The following is a 16,741-nucleotide window of genomic DNA, read 5'->3' on the forward strand; positions in this document are numbered from 1 at the left end:
ATGAGACGCAAGCACAAAAAAACAGCGGGCACCACCGCAGAAGTCCCTAGTTTTTTTCTCTGTGAGTGAAACATGCCTTCATGCCCGCGAGCAAGAAGCTCGGGTCACGAATTAACCCGATGCCGCGCTCTCTGTCCGCGCGCTGTCACGAGCCCGTTCCGCGTGCGCGTCGCGACCGCGAAACGGGCGCAGCTTTCCCGCTACGGCACCGGGCGACCCGAAACTCCCGAGGTGCGCGGCTGCGAAAAACTGCGTGTCGCGCTCCCGGCATTCTCGGAAGCGTGGCGGCTGCTGCTCGTGAGACAGCGCGTTGACCCGCGTCTCAAATCGCCCCGTCATGCCCTTGCAAGACGAACAGCAGCGCTTGACTCTCGTTCAACGACATACAACGCTGCTTCTCCCCCTCCCTCACTCGGGAGAGGTGTCTTGGCGGCGGCGACGAGAGAAAGTCATTCCCTCTTTTTTCTTAATCGCGCCGGGCATCTCAGTCATCCGGTGCGAAATCGAGCAGCAAGAGGGCGAAAGGAGGAGGCAGGGGGGGGGGGGGGGGGGGGGAGGAGAAAGCGGCCTTACGGAATTTAGGCCGACTCTCCCCGCGGGGGTAACGGCGGCCAGCCTTGCCTAGGCTGCCTACCAGCGGCGCGCCACGAAAACCGATGCAGACCGGCGTCAATTGCAAACGCTGAGCAGGCTCTGCCGCGTAGTGCACGCTCTTCCGTCATGGGATGGCCGTCAGCTGCCGCCGCGATGCTGCCGCTGCTCATCGCTCTGCTCTGCGTCGCCGCTCGTTGCCCGGCGGCCGAAGTCACCCAGCAACCCGCGCAGTTTGACAGCACCCGCGTCACCACGGCCCGGCCAGAGGCTGTCGCCAAACTACGGTCAGCCCCCGCCGATGACGGCAAGAACGACGTCCAGGAGAGGCCAGTCACCAGTGGCGTCGAGCTCGAGGATTACGACGACACTACCGACGAGCTGCCAGGCTCCGACCTGAAGACGACCAGCGGCTCCACGGTGCCGACAGATGAAAGCGATGACGAAGATGACGACTACGACTCCACGGATGACTTTGAAGATGCGGAGACGGGTCCGACGGAGGCTAGCGAGGTCACGACGGCTTCCGCGCCGACCACTGCCAAGACTGCTAACGTAATTGCTGCTGCTGAAGAAAATGCGGTAACCAAGAGTAGTGCTGATGAGAAAACGAAGGCTGCCACCAATGTCACCAACATCAGCACGATGCCGAGCACCCAAGCAACAGTCACGACCGCTTCAGCGCCTTCAACAACAGAAGCGACTACTACCACTTCTACTAAGGCCCCATCGAGCGTAGTCGTGATGGCAACGTCGTCTCCCACGGCGTCTACTTCTACGGAGGGTACCACCGCACTTAGAGTGGACGCCACCAATGTCCCGAGCACGACAGCAGCTATGGAGTCTACGACTTCCGCGAGAGGCACTACCGAGAACCCTGATGTTACCACGGAATTAAAGGGCGGCTCCGATGTCACGGTGAAATCAGAAATCGAGCCGGAATTTAGTGGAGACAACCAAATTGCTGCTGCCTACCAGGGAGCAGCCTCTTCCCTCTCAGTGACGGCAGTCGAATCAACCACATCGTCCACTACCACAACGGAACCTTCAACCACATCAACAACCACCGAATCTACTACAACGGAGTCAACTACCACAGAGTCGACAACCACGGAATCCACGACTACAGAATCGACGACAACCGAGTCCACAACCACGGAAACCACTCCAGAGTCGACGACAACAGAGACAACAACGACGGAGTCCACAACAACCCCATCAAATGGGGACTCAACGACCGCCGGAACTACCTCAAAGTCCAGCGACTCTGAAACCAAGACCACGTCTTCCGACTCGGCAACGGGTGGAGCGAGGGAAATGGAAGACTTGGACGCGGCTGATGGCCCGACGACAGAGAGTCCCGCAGACCCCACGACGGTCAGGGATTACGAGCCAGATCTGAACGCCGTTATTAACCAGTTCATGACTCAAATATTGCCCTTAACAACACGTTTCCTCTCCGACACCAACGTTTCCGCCGACTGCGTCAACCACTTGTGGAAAGTGTACCAGGGATTTCGCCGGCAAGACGCTTGGGCGCTCAGGTGTAAGTACCGCCTCTTTTCTTTTGCCACTTGAAGCGGGGTGTGACTAATAACCCAGCATATTATGTTTTTCGTTGCGCGCGTGTGCCGCGCGTTTGGCGTCTTGGAGCAGCCTTGCAATAGACTGGTTCCGAGACGAAAAAGGGCCATTCCGTTCACGACTGGCGCGGACGTTTGTCAAGTTACAGACGCACTGTGCTCGAGATTCGAGATGCGCTTTGCTGTGCTTTCCTTGTATCTTTTTAGGTCGGCAGTTATTATTACCCTTCGTACTGTCTAGTAGCATGACAGGAATGTAAATCCTATAGGCTTGCAAGCAGAGCACCTAAATCTTGAGCACTTAAATTCAGACAGCACGTTAAAACTGTGCTTGGACCACATGTAGAGGTATAAGCCAGCAGCAATGCCGCGCTGACCTGACCATCCAGCTCGGCATTGCCTGCTTGCTCTCATTTAAGCCTTTATTTTTGTTATCGTGACTGCAAAGTCGAAACTGCAAAAGTATTTAGAGGCAGAAGGCTGAGCAAAATTATAGCTGACCTCATCAGCCTTTCGCTTCTGTGTATCTATAGTTTTCAACGCTGCGCCAATGTATGGCGCCACTGGTCGAGTATTGAACAGCAGGGCCTCTTGTTATCTTTGCTATCCTGGATTGAACTTCAGTCATCCACACATTAACTTTCGTTGGTGCCTAGAGTATCATGGTAGTAGACACAGACTTAAAACGATCTGGTTTTTTTAAAGCTGCATGGTCAGTCTCTAAAGGAAACCGTTAAGTCATACTCTATATACCACTTGTTGCAAAAGTTTTCAGCCAACGCGATCTTGGGCGGAGTGTTGACGCGCTTACGCTAATGAAGCGGCTTTGTTCGTTTTAGCGAAAGAGCTATCCACTCCTGAGTTACTTTTCGACAGTATTTAATAGGTAGCACGTGGCAGCGAAAACCTACCCGAATTGAAGGCCGCGCTTTCGCGATGTAGATAGCGTGACCAATTTCTCAAACTTTTCACATATTGGTTCTACAATAATAAAACTTAGTGTCGGACACTGAGTGATTGACCTCACAATTTGTGAAGTTGTACGCTGTTCTTGCTATACATTTGCGAAGTTGGGGACGATAACATGGTGCTTGAAGCTTTAATACGTGCAGGAAGAGAGGGTTTACTTGTTGGCCTGTCTTCGGTAACTACTTAAGGTGGTATCATCCATTTTCATTTCCTTCCCTTGTCAGCTGTCATTAGCCGGCACATTCCCAACTTCACGATTTAGTGTTTGTCTGTAGGTGACGGCTTCAACGGGTGTGGATTAACTTGCTCCAACAATTACTCTTGTTCGCGCTTATCGCCGAGGCTGAAGTCTGAAACCATGGCTAGGTCGCATGCGAGCTCGTTATACAGATGTATGCGGGAACGCACGCGATTATCGTACAGCGCACAAGCAGCTCCTGCGCCTGACGACTAGAATAAACGCGGAGCCAAGTTGCCACACAGAGTTGCGATGATAAGCTAGCGGAGTTTCGGACTGCGGTGAGCTTATCAGTCTTCAACTGCGTAGCTCGTTGTACCTTTAGCGTTGTTGCCCCCTTTCTCCATCTAGACGTCTCACGAGTCACAACATCAGTTTGCCGCTCAGTAATGGTTCACACGGATTAAGACGACGCTTGCGAACGCGACGGCACTCAGCAGCTGACCTAAGATCGGTGCAACCCGTTACTTCGTTTATCGCTTGAGCGGATAGGCTGCATAACTTGACATTGCAGTGTTTCGCGCAAGTGCGCCCTGCTCCCATGCTTCCCGTGTAATTTTTCTCCGTCTCGGCGACACTGTTCTCAAATGCACCTCCAGTATACACTCGGGGCCCGCAACAAAAGTCGGGAGCCGACTCAACACTTCATGGCAGTTCCAGACAGAGGCAGGGAGCAAAGAAAGAGCCAACAATAGAACAGAAAAATTCCGCACAGGCAGGCGCTTGTTTTATTCATGCGTCGCCAGTAAATGGCCATCGGCCAGGAGGGATGGCGGCCTTGTGCGCCAGCGGAAGGGCAGCCCATGCGTCGGCTGGGGCTCGCCGATCGCTTCCAATAATGCCCGAGTGGACCGGCTCGGCAGTGCACTGCGCGCACACGACGGCACGCAATGCGCTGTTTCGAAACTTGCGTCGACCTCTGCAGGTCGCTCGGCGCTGAGGAAGAACGGCGATTCACGACCGACGCATGGACGAAACCCCGGCGTCTTTGCCTTCGCGGCGCTTCATTCGTTCCACTCGCCACAAGCGAGCAAATCTGCGTGGCCGGTGCGTTTGTCAACGCCTGCCGCCCGTTGAGGTTTCTGGACACTCTCGGCAGAAAAGGAAGGAGGGGAAAGGAGTCGGCTAGCGCCTAACGAGCTGCGAATATTACCCCGGGCCCGTGATTTCGATAGGCGAGAATGAGGACAGCGGAGCGAGGAAAGAATGCGGTACACGATACCGGAACGACAACTCGATAAGGGTGGTAAACCTCGCGAACTCTAGAAAGACCTTGGAGCAACGCTGATCTCGGGAATTTTTCACGTGCGTCTCTGTTTATGAAGCGCCATGACTTAATTATGAGCAGTTACTGCGTGGAGCGTAACATTTCGAAGAAAAGAAAATCAGCACCGCTGCTAGAGGCCCATTTAACCAGGTCAATATATTCGGCGAGCGGAGATAATTAAGATGTCTTTGTCGCCGGTTGAGGCGGTAAGCGATCGGCTGTGGCTACTGGAGCAGGGCTCTGCTCTGTGCTCATCGCAAAATAACGGCCCTAGAAACTCACTGAGCTTTTTCATTCATTAACCTTTCTAAAACAGTTGTGTAGATAAGCGACCAAATGTTTCCCAATTTTTCCAGTCTTACGCGCTTTACACACCAAATGATACACAGCTGAAGCCTCTTCGCATCATGCTCTAGTTTCTAAGCAATTATGAAATTTAAATATTCATATTTATTTTACTTTGTGTCAAATTTATTCCATATATTTGTCTTAAAATGTCTGCTCCGATGTGCTAAACGCGAACAAAACAGGTCGAGTTTATTAATTACCTAGAGCTAGAATCTAGTACCGGCTATCATTGCTGAGTGGCAGACATATAAGTATGCAATGTCATGCTGGGTTAAATAACCTGCACTTGCGCAAGACGCCAGGCACGTTAGCGCCCAACAGATGACTCCCTTTATAGCTTATCAAACTCTGGAGTCGCATTCGGCGCAACATCATGTGTCAGTTTTTCCTGCGGAAACCACAAAATGGCAAAACTGCAAAGGAAATTTCGCGCGGATAAAAAATCTGCAACAAACCCACGCGTACTTCTTCAGTTTTAAACCCTCTATACACACTGATTTTCGGGTCATTTACGGCAGGCGACCATCTACCGTGAGAGTAGAATGCAGACAGCCCCTTCTGACAGCATGATAACATGATGTATTTGTGATCCCCCAGTATTCTACTTGGCCTACCGCGCTATTTTGTCAAGCTACGTGTCTACAAGCGTTCGTCCCCTGCTGATAGCCATTCATATCGTCGCTCTTATAGTGGAACTTTAGCATCGCAGGACGAGAAAATGGTTTAATGTGTCCTCTATGCATCATATATCGTGTGACTGCTTCGCAAGTTTATTTTCTGGAGCCAGAATCCGATTGTATACGCGATTTCTCTCTAGATATCATCGCGAGATCGAAGAGAACCGGAGTAGACCAAGTAAAACCTCCGAAGCACTTTAAAGCAGGCCATAGTGAACCACCAAGTGGTATCGCGGTTAGGGAGTTCCCAGAAGCTTTTCCAAGCAGTTCGCTTGATGTCGCTGCGAGGCCGTCCAATAACAAAACACCTTGCCAGCGCTGTGTAATTAGACGCTGTTGCTCTAAAGTATGTAATTAATCTTGATTAATGCGTGGTGCCGAGTTTCGTTTCACCTTACCTCCTTTTCCGACGTCCAGCGGCTGGTACAGCGAACACCAGACGCGAGGGCCGGTAGGAAAATAAGGACAGCTTGTAATAAGTCGGCGTGTAAAGAAAATACTCTGCTGGTGCGCTGCCTTGGCTCTGCTGAAAACTGCTGGCCTCAAGGTACGCGCTGCAGGTTTCATAACTTGGTTTTCTTTAACACTTCTGGCACTTATCGCTGAGTGTTTTGGTAGAGTTGAAATCGGAAGAAGAAAGAAGTGACTTGGTCTGGTAGCTCGGATGACTGAAGTCCGGAAATCAGTAGTTCAAACTTGTTTCAGCTTGTACTGTAGCTGCCTCCTCCAGTTCATTTTATTACTTCTTTTTTTTTTTTCTTGAATATACCTTCTGGCCCGCACCCAGCTGCATTTATTTAATGCGGAGCTCAGGTCAAGTCTATTTATCACATCCCAAGGACCGCTCTCGCAAGACGCGGCCTTCACGCAACTGAGGTTTTCCACACGTTCCAGTGAAAGAATGTTCTTACTCAAAGCGATGACGGTACTACCGGTCGCAACGTGGGGTATACATGCTCGCTGAAATCCTCGCCTTATGAAGCATGTATCGTACGCGGCGACCTTCTAATGACAACATATTCAGCTAATCGCTTCTTTTTTTTTTCTTTTTTTTTTGTATCAGCAGTCACTGGTTATTGCAGTGGTGGCATAAGTTGCAATTTTAAATACGTTTTTCGCTAAAAAGTGCTTCCAAGAGTCACTGTTGATAACCAGGGTACACGCTGATTGCGAACCTTACACGCTGGCTGTACGACCAAATAATCGATAGCGTCGTATCCGCAACCAAGGTGCCAGTTTCAAGCGGTAGAAGTCGTGGCTGCTGTCCTTTCGAGAATTGTTTTGAAACGTGCGTTGAATGCCTTCTTCTCATCTCCCGAAAAACGGTTTTCTTTTTTTTTTAGTGTGAAAACCATCATACGCTCACCACCACCGACCAAAAGCTTGTCCGATCTTGTTTGTGTCATAGCTCTGATTAGATAAGCTGTTTTGTGAGGTCACGTGGTTTCGCGCGAGTAATTCAAATTGAGTCTGATATAGGGACTCCACACGCCGGTCTCCCCGACGGGCCTTTCAAGCTCGCCTGCCAACAGAGAGTGATGAAGCCGTTCACTTAACAGTGACTGAGCATGACCTCTTGCTCTGGTTTCACACTAAAAAGTCGACGGAGTGGATTCGAACCGTTCGAGTTATAATCCGCGTCCTCGGATTTATAGTAGATGAGCGTCTTAACCACTGCGCTACTGTGGCGGGGGCTTTCTCTCGTTATACGCTGGTTTAAGTAGTATTAAACATCGCTGCTTGACGCGTCAGCTCTCAAATGCTGCCGCGTCAAACAGCGATGTTTAATCCTATCAATCATAAATGGCGCCACAAGTAGGGTTAAACCCGTAGCCTCCGCGACCAATCGCGGGATGTCACCGTAGATGCCACCATACGACGCGCCTGCTCCCCGCCGTTTGAACAATGCTCTTCAAATGGGTTTACACCGCAGTGGAGCCGACAAGGGCCCACTGCAACTTCGTAAACGATTCGGGCGTTCATTATACGCGTGCCCTTGCCGATGCTCGGTAGCCGACCGTCGAAGTCTCAGCCGCGCGATTTGTGCTTCGCGGCGGGTACGTAAGCTTTTCGTCGTGATAAGCGCGCTCCAGTCTACCGGGGCAGGGCCGAAAGGAATATGAACGCGCCCTCCGGAGAAATGGAAGGAAGAAAGGCTGGTGACCAATGCGGTTCAAGGCGCGCGGTCGTGCTGGAACTGTTGCGCAATGACCAATTAAACGGCCTCCGCTCGTCTAACAGCGCCGGCGGGACTCTGCCGGTCATTAGAAAGTGCACGGCGAGGATATAACAGAGACAGGATAGAGAAGGATAACAAAGAAAAAAGGAGAAAGAAGTCAAAGTCGCCCAGGATCAGCGAGATCAACTTCTGGATCTAGGGCAGATTATCCTCTCGCCGATTGAATGGGAGAAAGGCGGCGGCTCCGCGCCCGGCGCTGCGCGTTAAATTTTACGTGTACACGCGGCCGTCGTTGTCGGAGAGAGTTGGAATGTATGGGCGGGGAGGAAAAAAAAAAAACGAGAAAAAATTGCTCGCGGCGAGTTGCGGTAAATCGCACATGAATCAGCCACCGTCACTCTCGCTCGAGGCCACTGTGTTCCGCCGCGGGCACTGCTGGCCGGACGACGACCGTTTCCACGTCACAAACGAGTGACGAGAGTTTTTAAGCGAGCGTCGCGCATTTCTCGCGCGTGCGTGCCAGCGGTGAGTAATGGACGCATCGGGCGAATCTCGCTTCCCGGAGCACTGGCTGGTCAATCTTGTGGTCGGAGTGATCGTGCTCCACACGAGTTCTAAATCCACTTTTTTTTTTTTATCTCATTCCAAGGACACGCGGAATAATAATCGCAACGCGAGTTAGAAAGGTACCAGAAAGAGTATTTCCCATCACTAACAGGAGCCTTTTCCCGTAACTTGTAGTTTCGCGAACGCACCTCCAACTAGTGTTAACGAGCATAGTTGAGTCATGGTTACGGTGTAGCACCTATAGGTGGCAAATTTAAAGCACTTGAGATGTGAGATTTTTAGAGGGCACTGGCAAATAATGTGTCAGTGGCTCGTAATATTCGAGAACGCTCCAGACACTAAAATATGCGGCCTCGTGCACTACTGGTAAGCAGAGGGCGTCTGAGCGATACCTTCATATCGCCCCGCCTGTGAAGGGGTGGAGCGTGTCTCTTCGCAGAGTAGAATAGAAGCAAATTCTGCTGGAGCTTCCACTGGACGTTATTTCGTTTCTTTTCACGCAGTCCACCCGTAACTTGTTAGTCTGTCACGCATTCCTCGCACAGGACGCTTGTTTGGACTGATGTTAACAACAATCGAGACCACCGGAGGTTCTCAGCCGGGCCCGGAACCAGACCTCTTTCCGAGCCCGGAGCAAAACGAGACACTCTTGAATGGTCGCTGGGGATATCATCATGCAAACGTATTATCAGACAGGCTATACTCCTGATGAGGTTGAAAGAACACACACACACACACACACACACACACACACACACACACACACACACACACACACACACACACACACACACACACACACACACACACACACACACACACACACACACACACACACACACACACACACACACACACACACACACACACACACACACACACACACACACACACACACACACACACACACACACACACACACGCGCGCGTGCTACATCAGAACAAAGGCTGATCATCTCAATGCGTCACTGAATGTCCAAACGGTGCATCGACAGCCGTAGACAGCCGTGAACTGACAACCGCGTTCGCGGCTTGGCCGCCAGAAGGTAGCACACGAGTACTTAGGATCCACTGTCGCTGACCATGGTATTACTCGAGCAGCTCGCATTTAGTAGTCCTGAGGTAACACTGTACTCCTTCGTGCCAGCACAGGGCCCAGGTATCACTAACTCTTATTCTGCTATAGCGCTGTCATGCACGATGTTCGCCCGGTGCTAGTTAGTGTTCGTCGAAAGAGCGCCGCATTAGAACCTGTCTTAATCGAGGCAGTTGCGACAACTTGAACAACTGTGCCTGCCCCTTCCCCACTGTCGCCAACGGGGATAGGCTCGGGTTAGTGAACGCTGGCGACAGAGCAGTTAACACAGCTACACGACGCGTTCTCGGCGAGAAGAAAGCGACACGTCGGCAGTTAGCGTCGCGATGCAACGCGAACGCCTCGGCCTGCTTTCTTGTTGCTCACAGCCGAACACGAGCGATCGATCTCTGCCGACTGTGTACATGGCCCGTCGTTCGCAAGACGCATCACACACGTCGGACAGACCTGTCCGGTTTCATACGCCTTCCGCTTGGCTGAGTTGTGAGATCTCGCTTCCGAGATCGGTTGAGATTGCTGCGCTAATTTTATTTTTTGTCTTGTCTTCCTTAACCTCGGTCTTTTCTCTCCCCATCCGACTCATTTATTCTCGGTCTTGTCGCTTCGTCCACGCTCTCGATAAACGGCCGATTTGTTCCGTGTATAAAGGACGAATCCCCTTTCGACACTTCCCGCCGAAAGAGATGAGGGCCTGGCCGCTCCCTCACTCTCGGGGGCTGCTGGATCTGGGACAGATAGGGTCGTTTGCGCAGCTGAGGCCGCCCAAAAGGCAGCGGCCGCGCGTGTCTGACTCGACCGAAGTGCAAGAGGGGGGGGGGGGGGGGGGGTAGAGAAGAGGAAAGGCTCGGGGAAGGGAACGTTTCAACACCTGGCACCTGTAACACGCCATGTAAACGTGTAGACCGCTAGCACGGAAAGCTCATTCAACCGTCAAACATTTCGCTACCGGCTCGGTACTCACTTGTTACGTAACGGCATCCCTGCCGCGATCGCCAACGTGCGGCAAACCTGCGTATGACGCCGCACACCGAGCGTGAGGGCGCTTATCGGAGTCTCGCGCCCTGTGGACGTTCCGCGGCGCGGTCGAAAGGAGTGCCCGATTGTGTGGAAATAAATTTACTTCAGAAAGCCCGTAAAGATACCGCCTACCAGCTTCGCAGAGTGTGATGAATCGTCACTCGATTCGATATTGCGTAGTGTTCACGTGCAGAACCACTGCATGCGGGGTACCTGGCTGCTACTTCACTGTTTTTTTTGGGTTAGAAAAAAAGAATAATTATAATAATTATAAAATTTGTCTCGAGGTACTTTTGACGGGACTGTCTTAATCGTTGTCTAAAATCAGGCTCGGGCCGGAACGCTGTTCTAGCCCCTTGTAACCGCCGCCCACAAAAAAGGAAAGAAGTCTGCTCGTCTTATCCGTCCATTGATACGAGCCATTTCGTTCAGCTATTCTTCCTCTTTGCCTTTGTGTGACAATTTCTGTATCATTCAGTCTGCCTGCGCCATTATACTCATTTGCTAAGTTAAGTGCTGTACCAAACAAGAAGCGCCCCTTGCTTTTTCGGTCTTGTTGGCGCTGCGTTACAGAATGTCCTGCAAAAGAAGGGACGCGAGCATCCACCAGTACGCCTATCTATGCAGATACAGTACGATATTGCAGGGGTTCTCAAATTGGGTTCCGCGGTATCCAGGTGTTCTGCGAGCTGCTTTTGTGGGTTCCGCGAGCTTCCACTGGATTGCAAGGCTCGTTAGATAGACGCGAGAGAGCCTACAGCCACTGGCACCAAGGAAAGCATTGTAGATTTTTTTTTTTTTTTTTTGTGGTGATCGATGCGAAGGTACAATTTAATCAGAAGATAACTGATTAGAAAGTGGAACAATATCCACATGCCACCGGTGGGGTCCGAACCAACCAACTCCAAATTTCGGTTCCGGCGCTCTATCGCTGAGCTACGACGAAGGCTGTTCATTCTTACACATTCTTAGGTATTTATTTTACGTGTAACCTCTGCTTGAAAGTGTGCACCAGCGTCACCATCATCTATAGCGGCGGACGTAGACGCCCTGCAACTGTCACGTAGAACGGGATATAGCGACGAGAGTGGGAGCCAAGCTTTAATTCCCTTACGCTGCATCTATAACGGCGGACGTAGACGCCCTGCAACTGTCACGTAGAGCGGGATATAGCGACGAGAGTGGGAGCCGTACTTTAATTCCCTTACGCTGCATATGACATCAAGACATCAGGCTCGGTTATGAAAACTAAGTGTTCCCATTCAGCGCTTGAAACCACTTGCTACAGCGCAGGTAGACACTGTCATTACTCCCAACTTACTTCAGTGCTGAGAAGTTTTGCTCCTCCCAGCTGTTCCTTCTTATTTCCATCCCTTTGCCCTCAGTGCTGGGTAGCAATACAGTGCCTCCTTGTGATTAACCGTCTCGTTTTTCCTCCTCTCTTCTCTTTCTCTCTGCGAGTCAAAAGTGAGTCAAGTAAAAGATGGAGCAGAAAGAATGCTTAGGAGGGCACCGAGGGCCGGCAGCATGACTTCGCAGACATCATTCTAACCGGGCAACGGGTGCGTGAGGAAGCCACCCCAGTTCAACGGCACCTGTTTGTCGACGTTAAAACTTTTTATCTGTGGTTATGGAGACGGGAAGTGCCACCCTGCGGGCGCCATGAACTTCGAATGCGTCACGCATTACAAAGGGCCTGATCCGTACGACAGTTTTCGGAGACTCATGCGTGCTGAATAACGTATGGCCCACAGCCTCCCATGTTTCCTTGTCTCTTGCGCACTCCACAAGCCTCCACGCCTGATGTTTTATATATGCGGCAAAAGCGGAAGTATACACACACCGCGCTTCGGTATAACTGTGCAACTTCGTGCCTGGATGTGAGCAAATTTGTGGACCATCGTTGCGAGAGATAAGAAAGATCCTCGAAGGAAAGGAAGTGTTTTTACCACAAGCGCTCTTCTTCTGTGTGCACTAAAAAGCGGGATACCCCCCCCCCCCCCCCAAAAAAAAAAAAAAAAAAAAAAAAGAGGAACAGAGAAGAGTTAGAACAGCTCAGTGGCGAACTCATACCACGAAGAACGGATATGATTAAAAAGGAAACGGAAAAACTGGCGAGGTGTGTACGTTCGGGAAAAACGCCGGCGCCGGATGCCCTTACCGCTGATGTTACGTGCAGGACTGCACGGTGATGCACAAACCGACTCACGTGCACTTTCGAAGCCGCATGTGTCGTCGAGCGACACGAAGACACTCCCGCCTATTAGAGAGGCGTACTAGCACAAGTAAGTTCAACGGCGCTGCAGCGACCTACGCAAAGATTCTGCTGTGTCGCATGTGGAACTGCGGTCAGAAAATAACGCCGCCGACTCCCGGCGGCCGCCCACTACGTCGCCGGTGTTCACCTGCCGCTGTCATGTGTGTGACGCCCCCATGGGCGGAACGGTTTTGTTTCGCCGGACGGTGATACCTATGCACGAAATACACGCCTCCCAAGACGCGCGGGGCGCTCGGTCGTACACTCGTTGCACAAATGAATGTATGACGGTGGAAAGTTGCTACGGTTCCCCGAAGGCGCCCACTAGACGAACGCTACTGGTGGAGTATATCGTCGTGTAGACCTCAAGAATCAACCCCGCACTCCCAAGCACGAAACTCATAAAACGCGCTAAGGAGGCGAAAGTCATTGCCTCGCTGCTCGGCGTACCACGAAGCTGGAAATGTGATCGCGCCGCGCCCCTTGTGATGACAACTCTGCGGTGTATTGTGGGCGGCTGTTCCGACGTGCACATAGCGTCAGGGGAGAAGTCGAGATTCGACAAAGGGGAGCACCCAAATCCAAACATTTTGTACGTTCGTTTATGGTGTTTTACTTTGCCACGCAACACGAAATTGGCAAGTAATGCGTCAATCTGTTTTTTTTTGTTTTTTTTTTAATTGGCAGCCTGGCAGACAGGCCCGATGACGCTTTAGCACGGACGTAGCCGCCTTATACTGCATAATACTTTTTTTTTCTTTTTACTGTATGCAAGCTCACATTCTAAAAACTGCAAGATATACCTCGGTTTGATGTGTGCCGGTTGGGTATACAGCAAAGCGATCATTATGTGAGCTAAAAGCTTAATAGTAAAAGAAAAATCATTAAAATAAATTACGCAACCTTTAATTTCTGACAGTAAGATAATTCGATATTGAAGACATTCAGCATGAAAGGTGAGTCCCCTTTTTAAATTTTCTTAATCGACAATATGGCTCGAAATGGCGAACGCCAAAAATACTCATCTGCAAGCTTGTTGGGCTGGCTTTCGCGCACTGCAAACTTGCAAAATGGCACTGATGCGCCCGATATTGGCCTCAGAATAATGCTAGCTTATTTTACGTCATCATATGCACAAACGGCGTCTATTTGTGATGCATAAAAATCCAAGAGGCGTCAATTTATAAATGCCCAACGCGTGAGGCAACTTGAGGAACTTTCAGCTATGTTCGCTTGACGTCCGATATTTCGATCTACATTGCCGTTTACGAAAATATAAAAATGGTTTCCGCTTTGATTTTCACTGCGTTCATTTTGGGAATATTATATACCGTCTTAAATTAAAATGAAAAGATAATTAGCTAATGAATTGTCTAATTAATAATGTATATAACGTGTGTAATGTGCACCTTGGTGTGCAGTCCACCTGCAAAGGTCACTCCGAGGTACCGCACATATTTTTTTCTAAATACAATTATGTAAACACTAAAAAAAAAAAAAAGAAAAAATGGAAAAAGTCACTAGGCATACTTCGGTACACTGGTCTTAATATTAAGGTGAGTACGGCTCTTCTTTCCAGTAACAGCCCAACTTAAATAATCCATAGGTTTCTCGATGTACACCCGTTGCATTTTATTGTGAAGTAGTTTTTTTTTTTTTTTTTTTTTTTTTTTTTTTAGGAACAGAGTGTCACGGTACCAAGCCTTGAGGCCTTGAGGCGTTGTTAGAGATCCTTGCTCACATAGAGCTCTGCGTCATGCGCCAAAGTTTATAGGGGTAGATGTTTGGGCTTGGTTCGTGATATCAACGGAAATAACGTAGTGGAAAAAGACACGGACACAGGGAGAAGACACACACAGCGCTCCTTCGTGTCTCCGTGTCTTTTTGCGCTACATTTTTGTCAACCTTTAACGCAGTGAAATCGAGACGCACTTCTAGATGGTTTCATTTCCAACTAAAACACGCTCAGGAAGCATACCATTCGTAACGTGAACTTCAGCGATAGCATCGGCGGCACACAGGGCTTAATGCTCGAAACAACATCATTTTGCCCCAATCTCGGCCGCACGTATATACGCGCATTTGGGATCAGCGGGAACCTGTGGCGCAGCACGTTCGCAGCCAGCATTCCGAACGCGTTAATCTCGCGGAAGTTTGCACGCTCTGACCACCCGCTGGTGTGCAGCGTCCAGCACGGCGCTTCCGCTCTTCTCGCGCTCTATTCCGGCGATGGCTGCACGACGAGCCACGTTCTCGCGGACTCTACGCTCCCGTTCACGATCTCTAGTCCGGCGCAAAGCTTTTGCCCGCTACGCCCTGTGCCCTGCGAAGCAGTCACTCGAGGGTTACCCCGCGGTGGCCAAAACAGAGAGTCTCGCACGCGCCCAATACTCTGCGCATGCGTAACTTAGCGTGCCTTCCTCCTTGAGGTCAGTGTGGACGAAGGGCCGCGCCGCACTGAGGAAACTTTCAGCATGAGCAGTAGAAACATGGGATGACTTACACGCGTAGCACTTCTTCAGAACAGGCACATTGTGGAAGCATTCAGCGCGGAGGATATAAATGGTCGAAATAGAGTACGCAGCACCCGCGTTTTGGCCGTGCGGCTGTAGTACGTTCCTCGCGCTACGATCTCTGTCGTGGCAATAATTAGCGTTACGTCAAGTACACGGTCGGCGTGAGCAAACCGTTAGCCCCATTAAGTGAAACCGACAGCGCAGAGCGTATGCACTTCATCCTCCTCTGCTCCAGCTGCTCGTTCGCGATGGACTAGCGAGGCGAAACTGAAGCCCCCGGGACGAATGCATCCGGTCTAGATTCGAGCCGCGTCTTCGAAATCGCGCCGTGCATTAAACCCAGTCACCGCGCCTCCCTCGCTGGCTTTGATGCGGAGCGTTTCATTACTGCGTAGACGCGTGCGCGCTCCAGCGGCTGCAGCGTGAAAATGGGCACATTTGTCAAAGGGCCTATTCTGAAGGCACGATCAGAGACAAGCTATTATGCGCAGCGCCGCGGCACGGTTACCAGCTCCCCTTCCTCCACACACTTCCGATCTGTCTCTCCGTTTTTCTTCCTTGGTTTAAAAAGCGCCTCGTCCTGGCACGCTTTCTCTGTTGGCCCTGTCGCTCCATTTCGCGCGCAGCCCGGTGTCGCCGCCGTCTGCGTCGTATTCGTCACATAATAGCGACGATGCTTCCGGTAACGAGAGGCGTTGCCCGAAGCGCGCACGTTCTCGCCTCCGCTCTTTTTCTCCTTCATCGTCCGTCACACCCACTTCCCTCCGTGCAAAATCTCGAGCATCTTCGACGCAATGTATGCCGCCTATGCTCAGCGGAAGGGCCGTGGAAGACATCGCGGAGAAAATCTCCTAATTCCCTCTTCTCCGACGATCCTGTTCTGGGCGCGGAAGATAAAGGGAGAAAGAAAAGGAAGGAGGCGAATTAAAAGGGGTCTTCCGTTTATTGGGCGATGGAGGTAGAGAAGCGAACTTTGTTTTCTGCTCCGTCGTTCGCTTTCGCCTCATTTCGCATTAGCTACGTCCGCGGTACCTCTTGAACAAGAGGCGAAATCTCTCGCCTGGATGAATAGCGTGAGCCCGCGCCTATCTCCTCGGGCCACTCAGCTCGGCGGCCCACGGCTTCTTCTTCTCTCCGAGGCCTTTGGGAAAGGGTGGCATAAGCAAAGACAAATTATCGTCGCACGAATCTCGGAAGAAGAGCCGCCGCGTTTCTCTTGTTCTCGTTCTCTCAGTGCGGATGCGCCCGCCTTTCCGGAGGCGCCGTCGTCGGCTCCTTTCTGGAGCAGTGCTTCGCTGACCGGGCAGTTCTCGTGCGCGCATGCAGAGCGCGTATGAACTTAGACGCTTGCGCGGAGTCCGAAGCTGCTGCTCGCCCCGCGCGTGGCACTTCCGTGAGGCGACTCTTTGGTGAATCGTGTATCACTTACGTAAGCT

General features: G+C 51.2%; 1 protein-coding gene across 1 annotated transcript in view; it reads left to right on the top strand.

Moving 5' to 3' along the window:
- The first annotated feature begins 669 nt into the window (after nucleotides 1-669).
- Nucleotides 670-16,741, top strand: part of LOC146201774 (nose resistant to fluoxetine protein 6-like) — a 78,539-nt gene continuing 62,467 nt past the window's right edge. The window contains exon 1 of the mRNA XM_084587732.1: nucleotides 670-2,137. Within this exon, the coding sequence (XP_084443858.1) occupies nucleotides 721-2,137 (1,417 nt within the window). The 5' untranslated portion in view covers nucleotides 670-720. The remainder of the gene's footprint in view (nucleotides 2,138-16,741) is intronic.

This window comes from Amblyomma maculatum, chromosome 1, assembly GCF_055883805.1.
Source record: "Amblyomma maculatum isolate TAMU_Amacu chromosome 1, ASM5588380v1, whole genome shotgun sequence".
NCBI lineage: Eukaryota > Metazoa > Arthropoda > Arachnida > Ixodida > Ixodidae > Amblyomma > Amblyomma maculatum.